This window comes from Lepisma saccharinum, chromosome 16 (assembly GCF_977018435.1).
Source record: "Lepisma saccharinum chromosome 16, izLepSacc3.1, whole genome shotgun sequence".
In the NCBI taxonomy this organism is placed as follows: domain Eukaryota; kingdom Metazoa; phylum Arthropoda; class Insecta; order Zygentoma; family Lepismatidae; genus Lepisma; species Lepisma saccharinum.
In genome coordinates this window covers 30,771,643-30,787,987 of record NC_139244.1, presented here as the reverse complement: position 1 = coordinate 30,787,987, position 16,345 = coordinate 30,771,643, and the positions used below count along the sequence as shown (strand labels likewise).

Genomic DNA, 16,345 nt, shown 5'->3' with positions numbered 1-16,345 from the left:
CGACACAAAAGGCCTCACAAACCAACGTTCGACTTGTGAAATCCTCAGGCAACACAGTGTGAAATCTCCCTTAGTAGGCCACTGTCATCGTCACCTCGAAGCGGTAGCTCGTATCATATGCTCGTATTGACCACCGAAGAAAAATGTCTCCTCAACCGGTGGGAATGCCCCTCAGATTTCTTCTTTCTCCTTTATTTTCTGTGATTGTTAATAAAACTGGTAACATCTTACAATTTGACATACACAGAACATGTACTATGTAGCCTATACATTTTAGCGCAAACTCAGTCGAAGTCAATGGTGGCTCGGTGGCTCAGTTGGTAAAGCAATGGCATGGTTCAGGTCCTGGTAGAGCCTGCAATTTCCGTTAAAATAACTGCATATGCAACATCTTCTTGCTTTCTCTTCTCGACATTCATAAAATTTTCGTCTGTCCCTTCATGGTAGTTAGCTAAGTATTTGTGTGTGTGCGAACCCAATAGGCTTAAACAAAATTACTTCTTTTATGCCATGAAATTCTCGGACTGCATACATGAAATTTTGTTCGGGCACAACTAAATCATCACTCAAAACTTTGATTTTCAGTTGATCTGTGAAGCTTATTTCTGTTTTAACAAACCGCTGAAATATTCACTTTAGAGAGAGTGACCTTCGATCTCTTCGGCTCTCGACCTGAACTAGCTGCACCACACTGAGGCTCCGGAAGTTCCGCTGTCGTCAATGTCTTCAGCTTTGAACCCGAACTAGTGGACTTCTTTACTTTACGATATTCAGTCCTTTTTATTTTCGAATCACTAGATCTTACAAAGCAAGCAATGGACACTCACAGATCACTAATCGACTGTATGAATTGCCATACTCTGAAAAATTTTAAGTCTCATTAACCGATTCTGTTGTACAGATCAACCGGTAAATTGAAGCCGCATATTTATATCCTCATTATATTCTAGAACGGTCCGCAGATAAAACGATTCATAAATATTGCCAGTAGTTCGACTCTTTCTCTTATTCAAGAATGTTTCCTCTCGCGCTTTCCAGAGATTAAAAATTACAACGAATCGTCCTACTTGTTGCGCTACCTTTGTTGTGCAGCTTCCAAAAAGTTCGCTGCGACAACACCGAAAGCGCAAGAACAGTTTACGTGCAATATTTTCAACAACAGGGTTATATAGAACATTCTCCGTCTTTATAATTACGAATCTCCTTAAATTATCGTCACAGTATTCAAGAAGACAAAAACATAATTTTATGCAGTGTAAACTGAAAAATTTCCTGAAGGGTCGGTTCAAGCCCTCTGATCCCCACCTTGGATACATGCTATTAACAATAATAAGGTTATAGAACATTCTCCGTCTTGCCTCTATAATTATTACTCTCAAATTATAAATTATCATTATATTATTCAAGCACCAATGACCTATCTAATGTAATCTGAAAAAATTCCTGAAGGGGGCTCGAGCCCCCTGATCTCCATCTTTGATACGTGCTATTAACAATAGCAAAGTTTATAGAACATTCTCCGTCTTGCCTCGATAATTATTTTTCTCCTTAAATTATAGTCACATTATTCAAGAAGCCAATAGCCTAATTTTATCTAGTGTTAACTGAAAAAATTCCTGGGAAGTTGGGCTCGAGCCCCTAATCCCCACATTGGTTACGCGCTATTAACAATAACAGGGTAATAGAACATTTCCCGTTTTGCCTCGATAATTATTTCTCTCTTGAAATAATGTCACATTATGCAAGAAGCCAAAAACCTAATTATCTAGTGTAAGCTGAAAAAATCCTGGGGGAGGGGGCTCGCAATAAAGTCAATTCAATTCAATTCAATTCGATACGTGCTATTATCAATAATAGGCTTACAGAACATTCTCCGTCTTTCCTCTATAATTATTTCTCTCCTTAAATTATCCTCATTTTATTTTATTTCACACTGCAAGGAGCCAGAAATCTCATTTTATCCATTGTAAACTGAAAAATTTCGGGGGGCTCGAGCCCCCTAAGCCCCCCCTTGGATACGTGTCTGGCTGTAACCGATACTTTTTGGGCTCTAGCTCCACCGGAAGAAGCCGAGAGAAACAAGAGTAAGCCGTTGGAACAAGTGCCCAGCGTTCGTGAAGAACTTGAAAATCAGGAACCACAATCTTCACGCAAGCACTTTCGAAACGCGATGTAGGGGAAAAGTGAGAATTTTATCCCTTTCAAAGGGAAATTGTGCCCTCAGATTGTGAAAAAAATCGATGATGGCAACACTTCATTAATTTTAGGTTGGGTCTCCTTTATCGCACAACACTTCTTGAACCGTGTGTTCTGACGTCAGATGAAGAAGGTGTATAATGTTAGGTTTTCTCTATTCGGTTTGGTTCTATTAGCATAAAGACACTGTAAATTTATTATTTATGCTAAGACAACTAAACCTAGCTAACCTAACATAACAACTTTGGCATTTAGCATAAAAATAGAATTTGTTCCAGGCGACGTCAGAACGGAAGGTTGTTTAAATGTTGTGCGATAAGAAGACCCGGTTAAATAATGCTGTATTTCCCACCCCTGAAAATAACATTCTTTCTGAGTCTTACGTAAAAGTTGAAATAATAAAGTCTTACGGAAAGATAAAAGGCTCCAGGTATAGGATTAATTTATGAGTAGCGGCATCATATGATTTGGATTTTACTTGTTTGGCCTTGATCATCTTTTTTGTGGTAGACAAAGTAGAATGCAAAGTCATAATCATCACGTATCGTAAATTCATGGGCACATCATAAGTATATCTGATGAACGTAGAAAGGTATAACAAAAGGTGAAAAGTTTGTGTATACATGTACATATTAAATGAAATGTTTTATCTATTTTGACAGAGATGACTTCAAGTGACAGATCACTCGGATGGGTACGCAATTGGCATAACTTCTTTGGCGTGGGACGTAATGCAGGCAAATAAACCTGAAATTCAACATTCTACAAGTGAAAGTATTTTGTTTTAACTTTTTATTATTTTAACCGAATTTTGTAGGACTTTTCAATTTGTTATTACCGGTATTATTCTTATTGTATACCCAGTGACTAGTGGGTATTGGAAACTAGGAAGATGGTCCGATGTCGAATGTTCCACCACTGCAACATCACAGGTAGCTATATTGGAAGAAATAAGGGACCATGACAAAAAATAATGGTAAAACTATCAAAGGCGGGAATTGTCTGTAACTCGTTTATTCTGTAAAATGTTGATATTCGTACTTACTTATTCTGCATTGGGAAAGATTGTTTAACAAGGGATTTCGCTTGGTAACAGTTTCATACATCGGAGACACATTTCTTCGGTAACACTTTACTATACCAGAGACGTATTTCTTCATATTTACAAGAGAAAGTACTTACGCAAATCATTTTCTGTAGCGTTGTTGATGTTCGGGAATGTAGTTTTGATCCATTTTAATCCGAATGCATGTGGTTTTCTACGAAAATCTATTTCCGATGTGCTATTGCTGCTGTCGCAATTTGCTTGAATAGTACGTTAGCAATGTAAAAAATTGCGAAATAAATCATTGATTGGTGTCTCTGGTATAGTAAAGTAGTACCGCGATATGATTCACAAAGTAAGTGATATCGCACTGTTATGTGAGTTTGGTAGCTCTTAGAAAATTGTGTTATTTTAGTAGAAAGAGTGTTTGTTTTCGTGTAAAAAGCATAATGGAACCTTGAACTATGTTCCGCAATACACAATTGGCAAGTACAAACCATGCGATACACAAAATATCCTATTTTAATGTGTCTCCGATCTATGAAACAGGTACCATTGTCGACATATCGAGTAATTATTGTTCGTTCTTTTCTCGCTTCCTGAACACGCAAAATGGCGGGCAAATCTTGACTAGCGTTGTGGCGTAGTGTTTCAAATGGCAAAGCAGTGTTTCAACCTTCTTAACAGAAAGTTTCCCGCATAGCCCCAAAAACCATTTGGGATAGTATGACCATCCACGAATAGCCCCAAAAACCATTCACGTATAGCCCCAAAAAACCATTCTGGATCGTATAACCATCCACAAATAGCCCCAAAATCTATTCACGAGAGCCCCACGCACAATCACGGTAAGGTTAGGTTGGGCAATATAGTGAAAAAAATGTGTGTTTGGAAACACTTACCGGGGATTACGTCATCAGATGCTCGCAACTTCCGGTTCAAGTACATGGATGGAAATGTAAGCAACAGCTTTCGTGCTTCGGACGGAAATTATTATAAATAAATACATGAATTAGCGAACAAAAACATTGAAAAATGCAAGAAAACACTTCTATGACCTTCCGAAATTACACAGAAACTCAATTCCGTAAGTACTTTCTCCTGTAAATTTGAAGAAATCTGATTCCCAGCTTTGATAGTTTTATCAAAATAATAATATACCTTTTACCTTTTGACCACATTTTAGTCATTCGTTTGATTTTTCTAGCATATCTAATTGTAGTGTATTAAAAAAAAAGTAACATTCCCTAATGTATGTACTTGGCTTGTAGATATTGGTTGCGAATAACAAGGAATTATTTAAAATTATCATTTTAGTAAAATTAATCACTGCATTGTCAAAACAGTTTTTATCCAATTTGTAGGTCACAATGTTACCAAATACAAATTAGGTTAAATGAATGGCCCTAACTAGATTGTTTAGTTCTGAACTGCATACAAATTTCTCACCTGGTTCGATTTTGATGTCTTTACACACATACAGTAACAGTTCATTATATTGGAGACACATCAAAATAGAATATTTTGTGTTTTGCCTTGTTCATACTTACCAATTGTGTATTGTGGGACATAGTTTAAAGTGCCATTATGCTTTTTACACGAAAAAAACAACAACCAATTTTTCACATACAGAGTGATTTTTTGTATTCATTTCTTTGCTTCTGTAACACACAATATGGCGGGTACATCTTGACTCATGTTGTGGGTATGCAGTGTTTCCAACCTTATTCACTGAAAAATACCTACTATCGTTTTCGTCACGTGTGCAAATTGTACATTTTGCACGGATAGCCCCATGAACCATTCCCAATAAGGTTAGGTTTGTTTAGGTTGGGCAATCATAGTTAAAAAAAGGGGGGGTTGGAAACACTGACAGGGGCTTATGTCATCAAACGTACACAGCATGCAGTTCACATAGCGAAAGCAATGGTACTTGTGCGTTGGTGAGATATTTCTCTTCAAAAATACATGATTTCCCGGTCAAATAGATTCCACGAAGAAAGAAAATACGACGATGAATGTTGGAAACCTTAGAGAAACTCATTTCCGTAAGTCGTAACGGGCTCTGGTGTCGTAAGCCAGAAAACATCAGCAATGGGACTCTACGTCACCCAATATAAAAGCTGCTCTTACAGGCCTTGGCCCTTAGAGGGCTGTTGAACATGGAGTTTAGTTTTCTAGTTTTAGTATATTCCTATTTGTTTCTTGGTTTGCAAGCATCCATATCTTTACTGTTGTTGTGTTGGTTGCACGTTGCTGCCAGTATCTAGTTCACATGGGTGAGGTCCGAAGGAGTTTTCTGCTTCAGACTTGTTACCATAGGATGAGAAATGCGTTTTGTTTAGATGTAAGGTGGGAAACATGTTTAGAGCTCTAAAACTTAAAAATTACCTTTCTAAATGCATTTGTAGTTTGGTTAGGTAGGTCATGTTTATAGCCCGTAGGACCAAAGAACAAACCCAGACTTCTCGTTTCCAGATGTCAGAGTTTCCAAATACAAGAGGAGGTGTTGCCACACGATTGATCTTTGCTCAGTCATAAATGACACCTAGCATCAGTGTGCCCTTTGTTCATGCTTCATGTAGAGGTAGAGGATTGAGAGCCCATTTGTTTGCTACCCTGCGGCAATCGGTAGGCTTTTCTGCACCTTAGAGCTGGATTGTTTACATGGTACAATTTCGATTTACGTCTGTTAATACATACTCCAGAGTTTTAACGATTACTTACTGCATGTTTCCTTGAGACTGTTTTTTCACTTCCACATACTTCTTTGCAGTGGCATGCCCAAGGGAAGTTGATGGGGGTTAACCCCCCCCCAATTTTGGCCCAGCATTCCTAAGAAAAAAGATTGTCAAAGGTAGGAAAATATGATAAAATGAGAGCTGACTTCCAAGAAAAAGTATACATAAACCCCTCTCTTTCGAAAATCATGGGCACGCCACAGCTTCTATGTAATTCTTGCTGCCAAAATGTTAGAAGATTTTGTTCAATACATGCTTTCGTAGTTGGCTTAAGAGGGTCATGTTTAGTTCCCTTAGTATTTTAATAATATCCCTAAATGTTTTGTAGTTAGTGTAGGTGGTAGTCTGTGCAATGCTTGAAGCATCCGAAATGGGGAGTTTTGTGCAAGGTACCTGTAACATCTTATTTTAACCATAAATTGGACTTTATCGAAATGAGACATGTGCTAAGTTCCAAATTACATCTACATTCATTCCCACTATTCTACGATACTTGCTGTCGCTTTTATCAATGGAGAATGTTGTACATGCTTGCGTAAAATATTTTTTTAAAGTTGTTTTTTACCCAACATAAATAACTTTTTTCAAAATCCAAACAGTGCCCATTATTTTAAGGAAGGTTCAAATTTCATGTGACAATGATTGCCAAAATTCTACGACAATTAGTCTTTCTGCTAGAAGAATTTTAAAAAAAATCATAAAACAATCTGAACCGTTACCGTCATAGCATTGAAATTGCCCAAAATGTTTTCATATCTGGTTTCAGGCACAACAACTCTTTGAACCTCACTTGAACATTAGGCACCGAGAATACAGCAGTAGTTGTGTCCAGTGACTGCTGTTCTACTTATGGGAAGCTTCGATGCTTGTGTCAGTTTCATTTTACACCTTTTTTTTCACCTCATAAGTAGTACCTTTTGAAACTCTAGACTCTGCTAATTACTTTCTCGAATATTTAATTTACAAGGTTCACCCATAAAACAAAAACTTTTTTTTTTTAGGGAAGAAAACAAGTAATTACCTCCAAATGACTTTATCACCAGAGGAGGCAATACACTTTGACCAGTGTTTGTACAGGTCTTGGAAACACTGTTGATAGTCATTGACAGTAAGTGCTCGCAAAATACGCATAACATTTAATTTAATGTCCACGACGTCGTCAAATCTTCACCCTTTCATTGCCATCTTAAGCTTGAGGAAAAGGAAAAAATCAGCAGGTGATTAGTCCGGAGAATATGGAGGGTGATTGATCACTGTCACCGAATCCTTAGCAAGGTATTGTTCTACAGACAATGCGGTATGAGGCGAGCATTATCGTGTAACAGAAACCATTGGCCATAATCACAGAGGTCCTTCCTAAACCGCTTCATCCTGTTTCTGAGTCGACCAAACACTTCCTTGTAATACCACCGATTGATTGTTTGGTTTTCAGGGACAAATTCATGGTAGATCAGTCCTTGGGAATCAAAAAATGTGATCAGCAGCACCTTTGTCTTCGATCTTGACATCCGTGCTTTTTTCTTTACAGGTGAGAACTGTCCTTTCCACTGCGCACTCTGTCTTTTTGTTTCGGGGTCATATTGTAAACACCAGGTTTCATCTCCCGCCACGATGCACTTTAGGAAGTAGTTGTCCTGGTCTGCAGTTGCCACCAAATGCTCACACCACTCTTTCCTTTTGTCTTTTTCTCATTCTTTCAAAATGCGAGGCACAAAGCGAGCACACACTTTCCTCATTTGCAGGTACCCCGTTAAAATTAACCTACAGCTTTCTTTGCTGATATGAAGCGTGTCTGACAGTTGCTATGTTGTTAAATGTCTTATCACCTCTCACCAGTGCACAAACTTTTTGCACATTGTCGTCATTCCTTGACGTTGAAGGGCATCCTGATCTTGGTTCATCCTCGACACTTTCACGTCCACCTTTGAAATGATTGTACCAGTCATACACTTGGCTTCTTGATAATGTTTCATCACCGTACACTGTCCATATCATCTGTAATGTTTCAGTAAACGATTTACCCAATTTGTAACGAAACTCTATGCTGTAACATTGTTCCATCTTGGTGTGCGTATTTTGTACACCGCCTGCACACGACCTGCATCTGATGCACGTTTGCCCCGATACCGGCTGCCTGTAACAGGTTGAAACACGCACTGACGGAAAGTTTAGATATAGCTCTTTGCAGTGTTGCCAGAATACAGTACCTTTTTATTTCGTTTGGTTCTTTTTTTTTTTAACAGTTTGGTTTTTTTATGGGCAGACCTTGTACTTCATAATTCTCGCATAAAACTTGTGAAAATCATTATAAACATTTGGAAACATTACCAAATGCACTAACTGACCAGTTGGCTTCATGATTTAACAGGTTTAACACTTATTGTGATGCCATCATTATACAGATTATTTTTCTGCATGGATTAAAGATCCGAAGGTATGGCTGTGTATACACATACTTGCAGTCATACTGTCAATGGACAGTCAAGGATTTCTGATAATACTGGCAATGGTAATGATTTTGAATTTTCAATGATTTTTTGCCAGTTTTGTCATTAGGAGGTCTTGTAGGATACTAGAAATGGTGTGGAAGTTTGAAGATTCAAGACAGTAATTAGTTTTTGAAGGTTCAAGAAAGCAATTAGCGCAATTTAGAGTTTCACACATACTATTTGTCAAATAAAATGTTACATAAAGAGTAATTTTTACAAGCATCCATGGTTCCCAGCAGTCAGTCATTCTTTGTTTACTGTTGTCTTGGCCCCAGACTACTGCCAGAGTTTCATGTGAGGGTTGAAGGAAGGTTTTGTGCATGACACTAGATTCCACATGAAAACATTTAGGAATGTTATTTTAATGCTAAGATTCCTAAACCTGACCCATCTAATTTAACAACAGATGCATTTAGAGACATTATTTTAATGCTAAGAGCCCTAAAGTTGATTTGCCTAACCTTAGTAGGGAAGCATCTAGCGATCCAAAATCTGCAAACATTTTGACAATGTAATGAAAACAACACAGCAGTTTATCATGCTGTAGCCGACTGTATCCAAGACCACAATAAATGATTGGCTGCTTTTAAAGAAGTTCCTACGTTATAGCATGTGGAAGAGAAACATCATTCTTCATGGAAAAAGCAGTAAGTAATCACTACAATGATTAAGTATGGGTCTACAGACATTAATAGAAATCGAACTGTGTTAAAATGCATGTGTAAAGTGATTAGTCCAGAACTAAATAATCAGAACTTGGGCCCCTGGCAGCAAACTTCATGACATGAACTAACTAACTAAACATTACATTTATTTTTTTTTTTAAAAAAAGTGAAGATAAGAATTCTTCCTGTTAACAAAATAAAAATGTTTCTGTGGTCCCACAAAATTATCCTGTCACATGACAAACTTACAAAGCAGAAATGAAAATACCTTGTGAGCATGCCATTCATTGTTAAAACTTTATTTAGTGGGTTATACGTACTTTACACCACTGGCGTTCGCAGGATTTTTTTTCAGATTGGGCTGGAACTGTAACGGTCAATGGGTATGTTCTGGAAGATGACATACAATTAAATATTTCATAATTACCATTTGTAACCTTCATTTTAATAGTTGTTCAAAGACAAGAATGGTAATCAGAAGTAGGGAGGATTTTCATTTGCCACTTTGTTTTTGCCCAAGTCCTTTACTGCATTCATTTGAAAATTGTTTACTTTTTCAAAATTTCAGAAGAGGCTCCCTCCGTCCTTCCCCCCTGTGTATACCAGCCCCTTTATAATTTTGTTTTTCTTCCATAGAGCATATTATAGGTGATGTCTTGGTATCCTTTGAGTATGTTGGTTTGGTGGAGGAAAGAAGTCGTCTGTTGGAGAAAAACTCAATTTGAGTTTATTACGAATTTCTTCATTTTGTTCCAAATTCTGATGATATTAAATAGTACTGAAAGCATTGTGAAGAAAGTGAGATATGTATTGTGGATTTATTTTCCTGATCATATTGTTGATATATCTGGAGTTAACTTCTTTGTACACAAAATATTCATTTTCTTTTTTAGGTTGTGAATGGCAAACCTTGAAAAAGTGAGTGTTAAGGTGCTATTTTTTGCTAAAGCACGTGAATTAAGTGGACATAAGGATATCGTAATTGAACTTCCAACAAGTATTCCATATGCAGTTCTTACTAGTAAGCTAACCCAGGAATTTTCGTTGGAGCCAATACAAGAGAGTTTAATTCTTGCAGTCAATGAAGAATATATAGACTCTGAAGAGATCATAACACTCAAACATGGAGATGAAATAGCAGTCATACCACCAATAAGTGGAGGTAAGACATTAAAAACATTCATTGTACCATTTACATGAGATTGAGTTATATTTTGCTCATGAGGTTTTTCTCCGAGCAAACATCTCCATATGTTCCTACCTCTCTGTACATGCTTTCCAAAGTTCCTTTTCAAGGGATTCCAAAGATGCCATAAAGTATAAAGTGTATCATGTTTCCTGTGTCGCCACCCCCCGTGGCAGAGTAGTTAGCACATCATGCTACGACACCAGTGGTCCTGGGTTTGAATCCTAGTATGATGCCAGGTGTCCCGGGTTCAAATCCTGGCCTGGGCATGAATGTTTGTGAGTGTCCATTCATTAATTTCATCATATCATCACTCATCCCCATCTTCGCAAACTAGCCAAAAGTGGCACAAGAAGCTAAGTAAAATAAATCAAATCAATCAATGTATGTTTTCTGTGTCATTGTCTTTAGAAATGTTTGGTTCAAAGCTTTGTTTAGTAGTGCAAGAAACTGACTTTAGCTTTTGCAGCAAATCAGTTCATTGAGTTCCCATGTAGCCTAATAGTTAGCACTTTTGCCTTTGGTGTGAACTGTCCTGTGTTTGATTCCTGATGGATCTCCAAAAATTTTTGTGTTAACCCTGCATTGTAATGGCAATTGGGAAACTACTTGAAATCAATTGTGACAGACTCCAGTCTCAAATGCCAGGATACAGTGAAACCAAGAAATCTAACACCAACTTCTGTGCACTTGGCACCCAAGGGACCATATTAATGTGATGTCACGCTGCAAGAATGAGTCCAAACAAACATCTCGCGTGGTTTTAGCCTATGAAATAGCATTGGGTTTCCCATTGCAAGGAGTAACTTTAAGAATTCTGAAAGCAGTTATTAAACAACGTTGTGATGTGTATCGTACATCAATGTAAAGATGAGATATTGGAGAAAACATCAATATATAACACGTACCTTAGAGAGGAGAATGTGAAGAATAAATGGAGTAGGAAACCAAGTAAATCGATGGCAACCGATCTGGAATCGCAGCGGCTGTGTTCGGAAATGGAATAGCTCTGTTTTCTGTATGTATGATTTCCTTACTCCAGTTATTCTTTACCTTACGCCAGAGTTTCCAAACTTTTTTGTTTCTCACGGTGACCTTAGTGTTTCACGATTTTTCCGTGGCACCCAAGTCAGAACGTAGGCCTATCTACACTTGCAACACTCAGTTAGTGTGCTAAGGTGCTTGCTTTAACTTAAAAAAAATAAACATATTTCAAATTCAGAAACATTTTGTATGTAGAAAATACTAAATAAGCACATATTTGGAACAATCATATCATTTCAGTGAAAATATTGTAACATTTCGAGGTGCTCCTGTAAGCCAGCCATGGTGCGCTAAGGTGCTGCAGCGCACACTTTGGGAACCACTGCCTTATGCTCTTATGGCAGATGCGAAAAAAGCCCAACCCACTACTGGTCTTGCTAAACACATCAAATACAATAGCCATAAAATAAAAGAGGTATAAGTCAAGCACACCGCCCACACACTCGTAGACACCAAAATCAAGGAAAAACATGCCATAATGCACTTCCCACATGAGCTAAACATCGATAGTGGACAAGCACCCCACACATGGATTTCCCTACTACAACAGCTAGCGCCGGGAAATAGCAGATGACACTGACGCAGACGTACAGTTAGCAACAGTGCACCTAGTAGCAGTCTGAGCACTACGAACAATAGAACCACGCCAAACAACAGTACAAGTTCCAACGAGGATGGTGGGAGTAGCCGCTGAAATTAATAGAACAAAGAAGAAAGAAACTAGTTTCTCTGTATTTATCTACTATTGTAACTCTCTTCTCCCAATTATGAATCACAATTTTGTTTCATATCCTTAAAACGTTAAAATGTTAAGGTATACAACAAACCCATATGTCAACCTTGTTTGGACTGAAATCATTCTTCGTCGTCTCTTGTTACATCACCACCCTTGCTGCAACAAAACCAGACACTCCAAGTTCCCTCCCCCAATTTTCCACAGCAATCCCAACACCAGAAGCATCATTGTAGACAAGTCCAGAATTGTTTACAAGCACTCCACAATACCCCTTCACCCCATAACCAATAACACCCTGCTCAAATTGCAACCACCCAAGGTGCAAAATCTGTTCCGTACTGTCCAGATTCTCAATGTCTCTGGCAAATTTACCCTCCATCATAGAGGAACCTGCCACATCTCAAACCTCATCTATATCATTACCTGCAACATCTTGAGTAGTGTTTATGTGGGGGAACATTCACAATCCTCAACCACATGATCCCCTGCTCAATTTCACTGTCACCATCCTTACCAACAGTCATAATCCTCCTTTCAACAACTGCTTCTAAGTGTAACTACATCCCTTGGCCTGAATAAGGCCACCCAGTACCTTCCAAAACAAACCCCATCTCTATTCCTCAACCCCAACTCCCCCCCCCCCTAAACTTCCCATTGCCTCTTCCACACCACACCATACTACTCGCATTTTTCCAAAACCTTATGAGAGAACCATGTTTTTGAGTGCCAACGACATTATTGTGCAGATCGATCACTCACTTTCATTTCCACCTTCTTTTTATCTGCAACTGAAGATGTGGCCCACAGCCATAAAAAGTTGATCTTTTCCAGTGTCTAGTGCATTCTACTATTATATTTATGATACAGAGATGTGACCTTGATGAAATTGATATAATTACTCATTACATTATATAATTACTAGACCTCGGATTTTTAGGTTCCTAAAATAGGCTCTAAAAATCCTAAAATAGGTTAAAAAAAACTTAAAATAATTCAAAATTCCTTAAAAAATGCTGATTAGGTATAGTCACCGGCAATGAAAATGGGACACCTATATCCTGAAATTTGCACTATCTTGCATAACGTTATGTGTGTTGCCTAACACTATGGCGATGGTAGAACTTACCATGGAAATTTGCTATTAAAATCCACCCTTCACCGTATAGTTAGGCAACAATCTTTTTTCATGTTATCCACAGTCAAACTCTGCAATTTTGTCTGTGAGGATCATCTTAAATTCTGAAAATAATCTTTCGACAAGAACATAATCAGTGGTGCAAACTGCAATCCTGAAATGTTAGTTTACAAGGCGTGAATGGTACAAAGCACCGAAGTGACGTGAAAGTGAGCAAGACCACACAGATCAAACCACTTTGAATTGTACAGGTAACAGTGGTACCATACATTTTGCTTTGTTTAGAGCTTTGAAAAATCACCATGGACTTGGAGGAAGGGAAATCGACACAGAGCACGTTTCAAACACATTCGTCATTGAATTATTTCGTGACCAAACAAAGCAAATGTCTCCGTGTGACATAAAAATCCTGTAAAACCTTTAAAAATATATAAAAACCTAAAAAGAGGCTTGATTTAGGTGCATAAACCTAAAATAGGTTCTAACAAGCACAATAGGTTTTTTAGGCACTATAAAACTTCATCAGTTGTTGCAATTTTTAACGAAACGTTGCCATAACTTATTATTTCTTACATGCCTGTAAAGGAAAAAATAGGTTAAAAACCTAAAATTCGAGATTTAAGAATTACACATTATACCATATTGTGTCATGTCTTTGAAACAGTCCCATTCATAAAAAAAACCTTACTTGTAATTTTACTCATGGATGTAATTAGAAACAGAAATATTGATAAATATGGCAACATTGTAAATTCCTAAGCTCACATCCACCACTGTAAGGTATGGGGGAGGACAAAGGGGTTGAAGTAGCAAACACTCTTCCTCCATCATTACTTGAGTTGACTGGTCAATTGGTTGGTGAAACATGAGCTTCATCTGACAGCAGATTCAAGCGAGATGGAGAATGAGAAATCAAGTGAGGAAAAGTACTGTGCTAGTGCACAAATAAAGGCATTGGTCATACCAGTAATTTTTACAAGATATGTAGCTAGTATTAATGCAGAATAAATTGTTCTAAAAATAAATATAATTTTTAGTAATCTCAAATATAGGGTGAGTTGAACATGAGTTGAAATTACTAGTGTACCTGAAAAATGTTAATTTTTTTAATATGGTGTCAGTAAGATGCCATCTTACTGACACCATATTTAAAAAAAATGAACATTTGTCAGGTACACTAGCAATTTCAACTTATGTACGGTACATTCATGTTCAAAAATTAAATTAACTAATATTTGCTTTCTCTATTTTTTGTGTTTTTTTTAATCTTCCCGTTTGACTGCCTCACCCTATATAAGTGACATCTCCATTTTTCCATCCAATTTTTTGGTAAAAAGAAAGTGTGGCCTATATCATGTAAATACAGTAAATTGGATTAGTTGGTGATACATAAAAACATATCAAAAAGTTCATTAATCCACTACATCATCATCATATATAAACAATATGAACTGATATAATGTACATTATTAACAGTAATTAAGCAATGCCAGTTTTATTCTGACATGAAGAGAAAATTAAACTAAATTTGTTTATATCTCCTGATGTGAATTTATTACCTCAGTGTGAACACTAATATCGTAAGAGATTTTCACCTTGGTCAAGCAAACCAAGTTGTGAAAATGTTTTGAAACTTGATCCTAATCTAAACCACAATATTTAATCATTTTGATACACATATGCACTTTATATATTTCAGGTTAACCATAAGTAACTTATATTTACTTCACAACAATGGATTTCATAAAGTTGACTAATGATGTTTTAAATGTTGGGGAGATATCCAATGTAGTGTCTTCCCCATCATGTGGTGCTACATCATTGTTTATTGGTACTACAAGAGACAATTTTGAGGATCAGAAGGTAAATATGTATTTCATTGTAATGTTTTAAATTTTTTTGCTTTGTAAACAGATCAGTATTTTTTCTTAAGTATGATCAAAGGTTGTTGCAAGTTGATTATGCTCACATTGGTTAAGTGGGACTAGTGTGACCATGGGGCACTTTGCTATTAGGAAATCCTTAATGCGAAGTTCACACGTGTGCTTTTATTTCAATATTGTCGGAATGGGCAATGCTACTAAAATTAAAACAACATTGTACAAGAGATTATGAATTTCTCCCCCTATTGCAAGTGGAAGCAGTTTTTTAAGTTGATTATTAAGCTACATGTGATATGAAAAATAAGTATTTACAGAATTCCATTTATTTCTTATAGAGAAACAACTTCTGCTTTCAAGTTACGGTTATTCAAATGGAAGTTTCGACTTTTTCCACCACAACAAAATCTTCAAGCTGTCCTCTTTCCGTTCATGTGTTTTTCTACGGCATCGGAAGTGTGATATTCTTGAAAGAACAAGTAAAATTATACTCTCATAAGCGTAATGTTAAGTTTCTCCCTCTCCCACAACCATCCAGCAAAGACCTGTCCTTCTCAAGCTTGCTTAGGGGAAAGGTCAGTGTGGGAGGGTTGGTTTAGGGTTTTCCAGAACTTTGTGTCTACCTGGATGCTGAAACTGTTCCTCATGGCCTTAACTGTGATCCAGTTCTACTGAGAAAGATGGCAATATCTTGGCACTGCAAAACGCCGCCACAGTGAAAATTGACAGCCTGGACGACCTAACACTCTCTCCCTTCTCCCCGAGGCCAAGGTCAAGATGACAATACTGGGGTTGTAAATAGGTTTCCTCCCATCCCGTATGCCAATGACCCGCCACCCCCATTACATTGCACCGCCTGAGCCTGGCGAACTGGAGCTTCCTTGCTAACTTGTATCCGCACATGGACGACCTTGCAATCCCAGATAGGCAGAAAATATCACGGTGGACCACATCAATATTAACTGCCTAAAGAACAAAATAGATCAAATTGCAGCTTCAAACGTAACTAATTTTACTTTCGTTGCAATCACAGAGACTTGATTAGATGATTCAATTCCAGATCGGCACGTTGAGATTGAAGGGTTCAAGGCTCGATCGAGCGCCTTGTAAGCAAGGGGGTGGCATTATTGTTTACGAAAAAACCGACGTAATATCGGAACCTATGTATTCTGTGTCGGATGTGGACATTGAAGGATTGTGGGTGTCTTTGAAACTCAAACAAAACGAC

The 16,345-nt window shown here is 37.5% G+C and overlaps 1 protein-coding gene across 1 annotated transcript in view; it reads left to right on the top strand.

The window, feature by feature from the left end:
* The first annotated feature begins 10,160 nt into the window (after nt 1-10,160).
* Nucleotides 10,161-16,345, top strand: part of Mocs2B (Molybdenum cofactor synthesis 2B) — a 40,588-nt gene continuing 34,403 nt past the window's right edge. The window contains exons 1-2 of the mRNA XM_083137920.1: nt 10,161-10,298; nt 14,937-15,100. Of these exons, the coding sequence (XP_082994046.1) occupies nt 14,972-15,100 (129 nt within the window). The 5' untranslated portion in view covers nt 10,161-10,298; nt 14,937-14,971. The remainder of the gene's footprint in view (nt 10,299-14,936; nt 15,101-16,345) is intronic.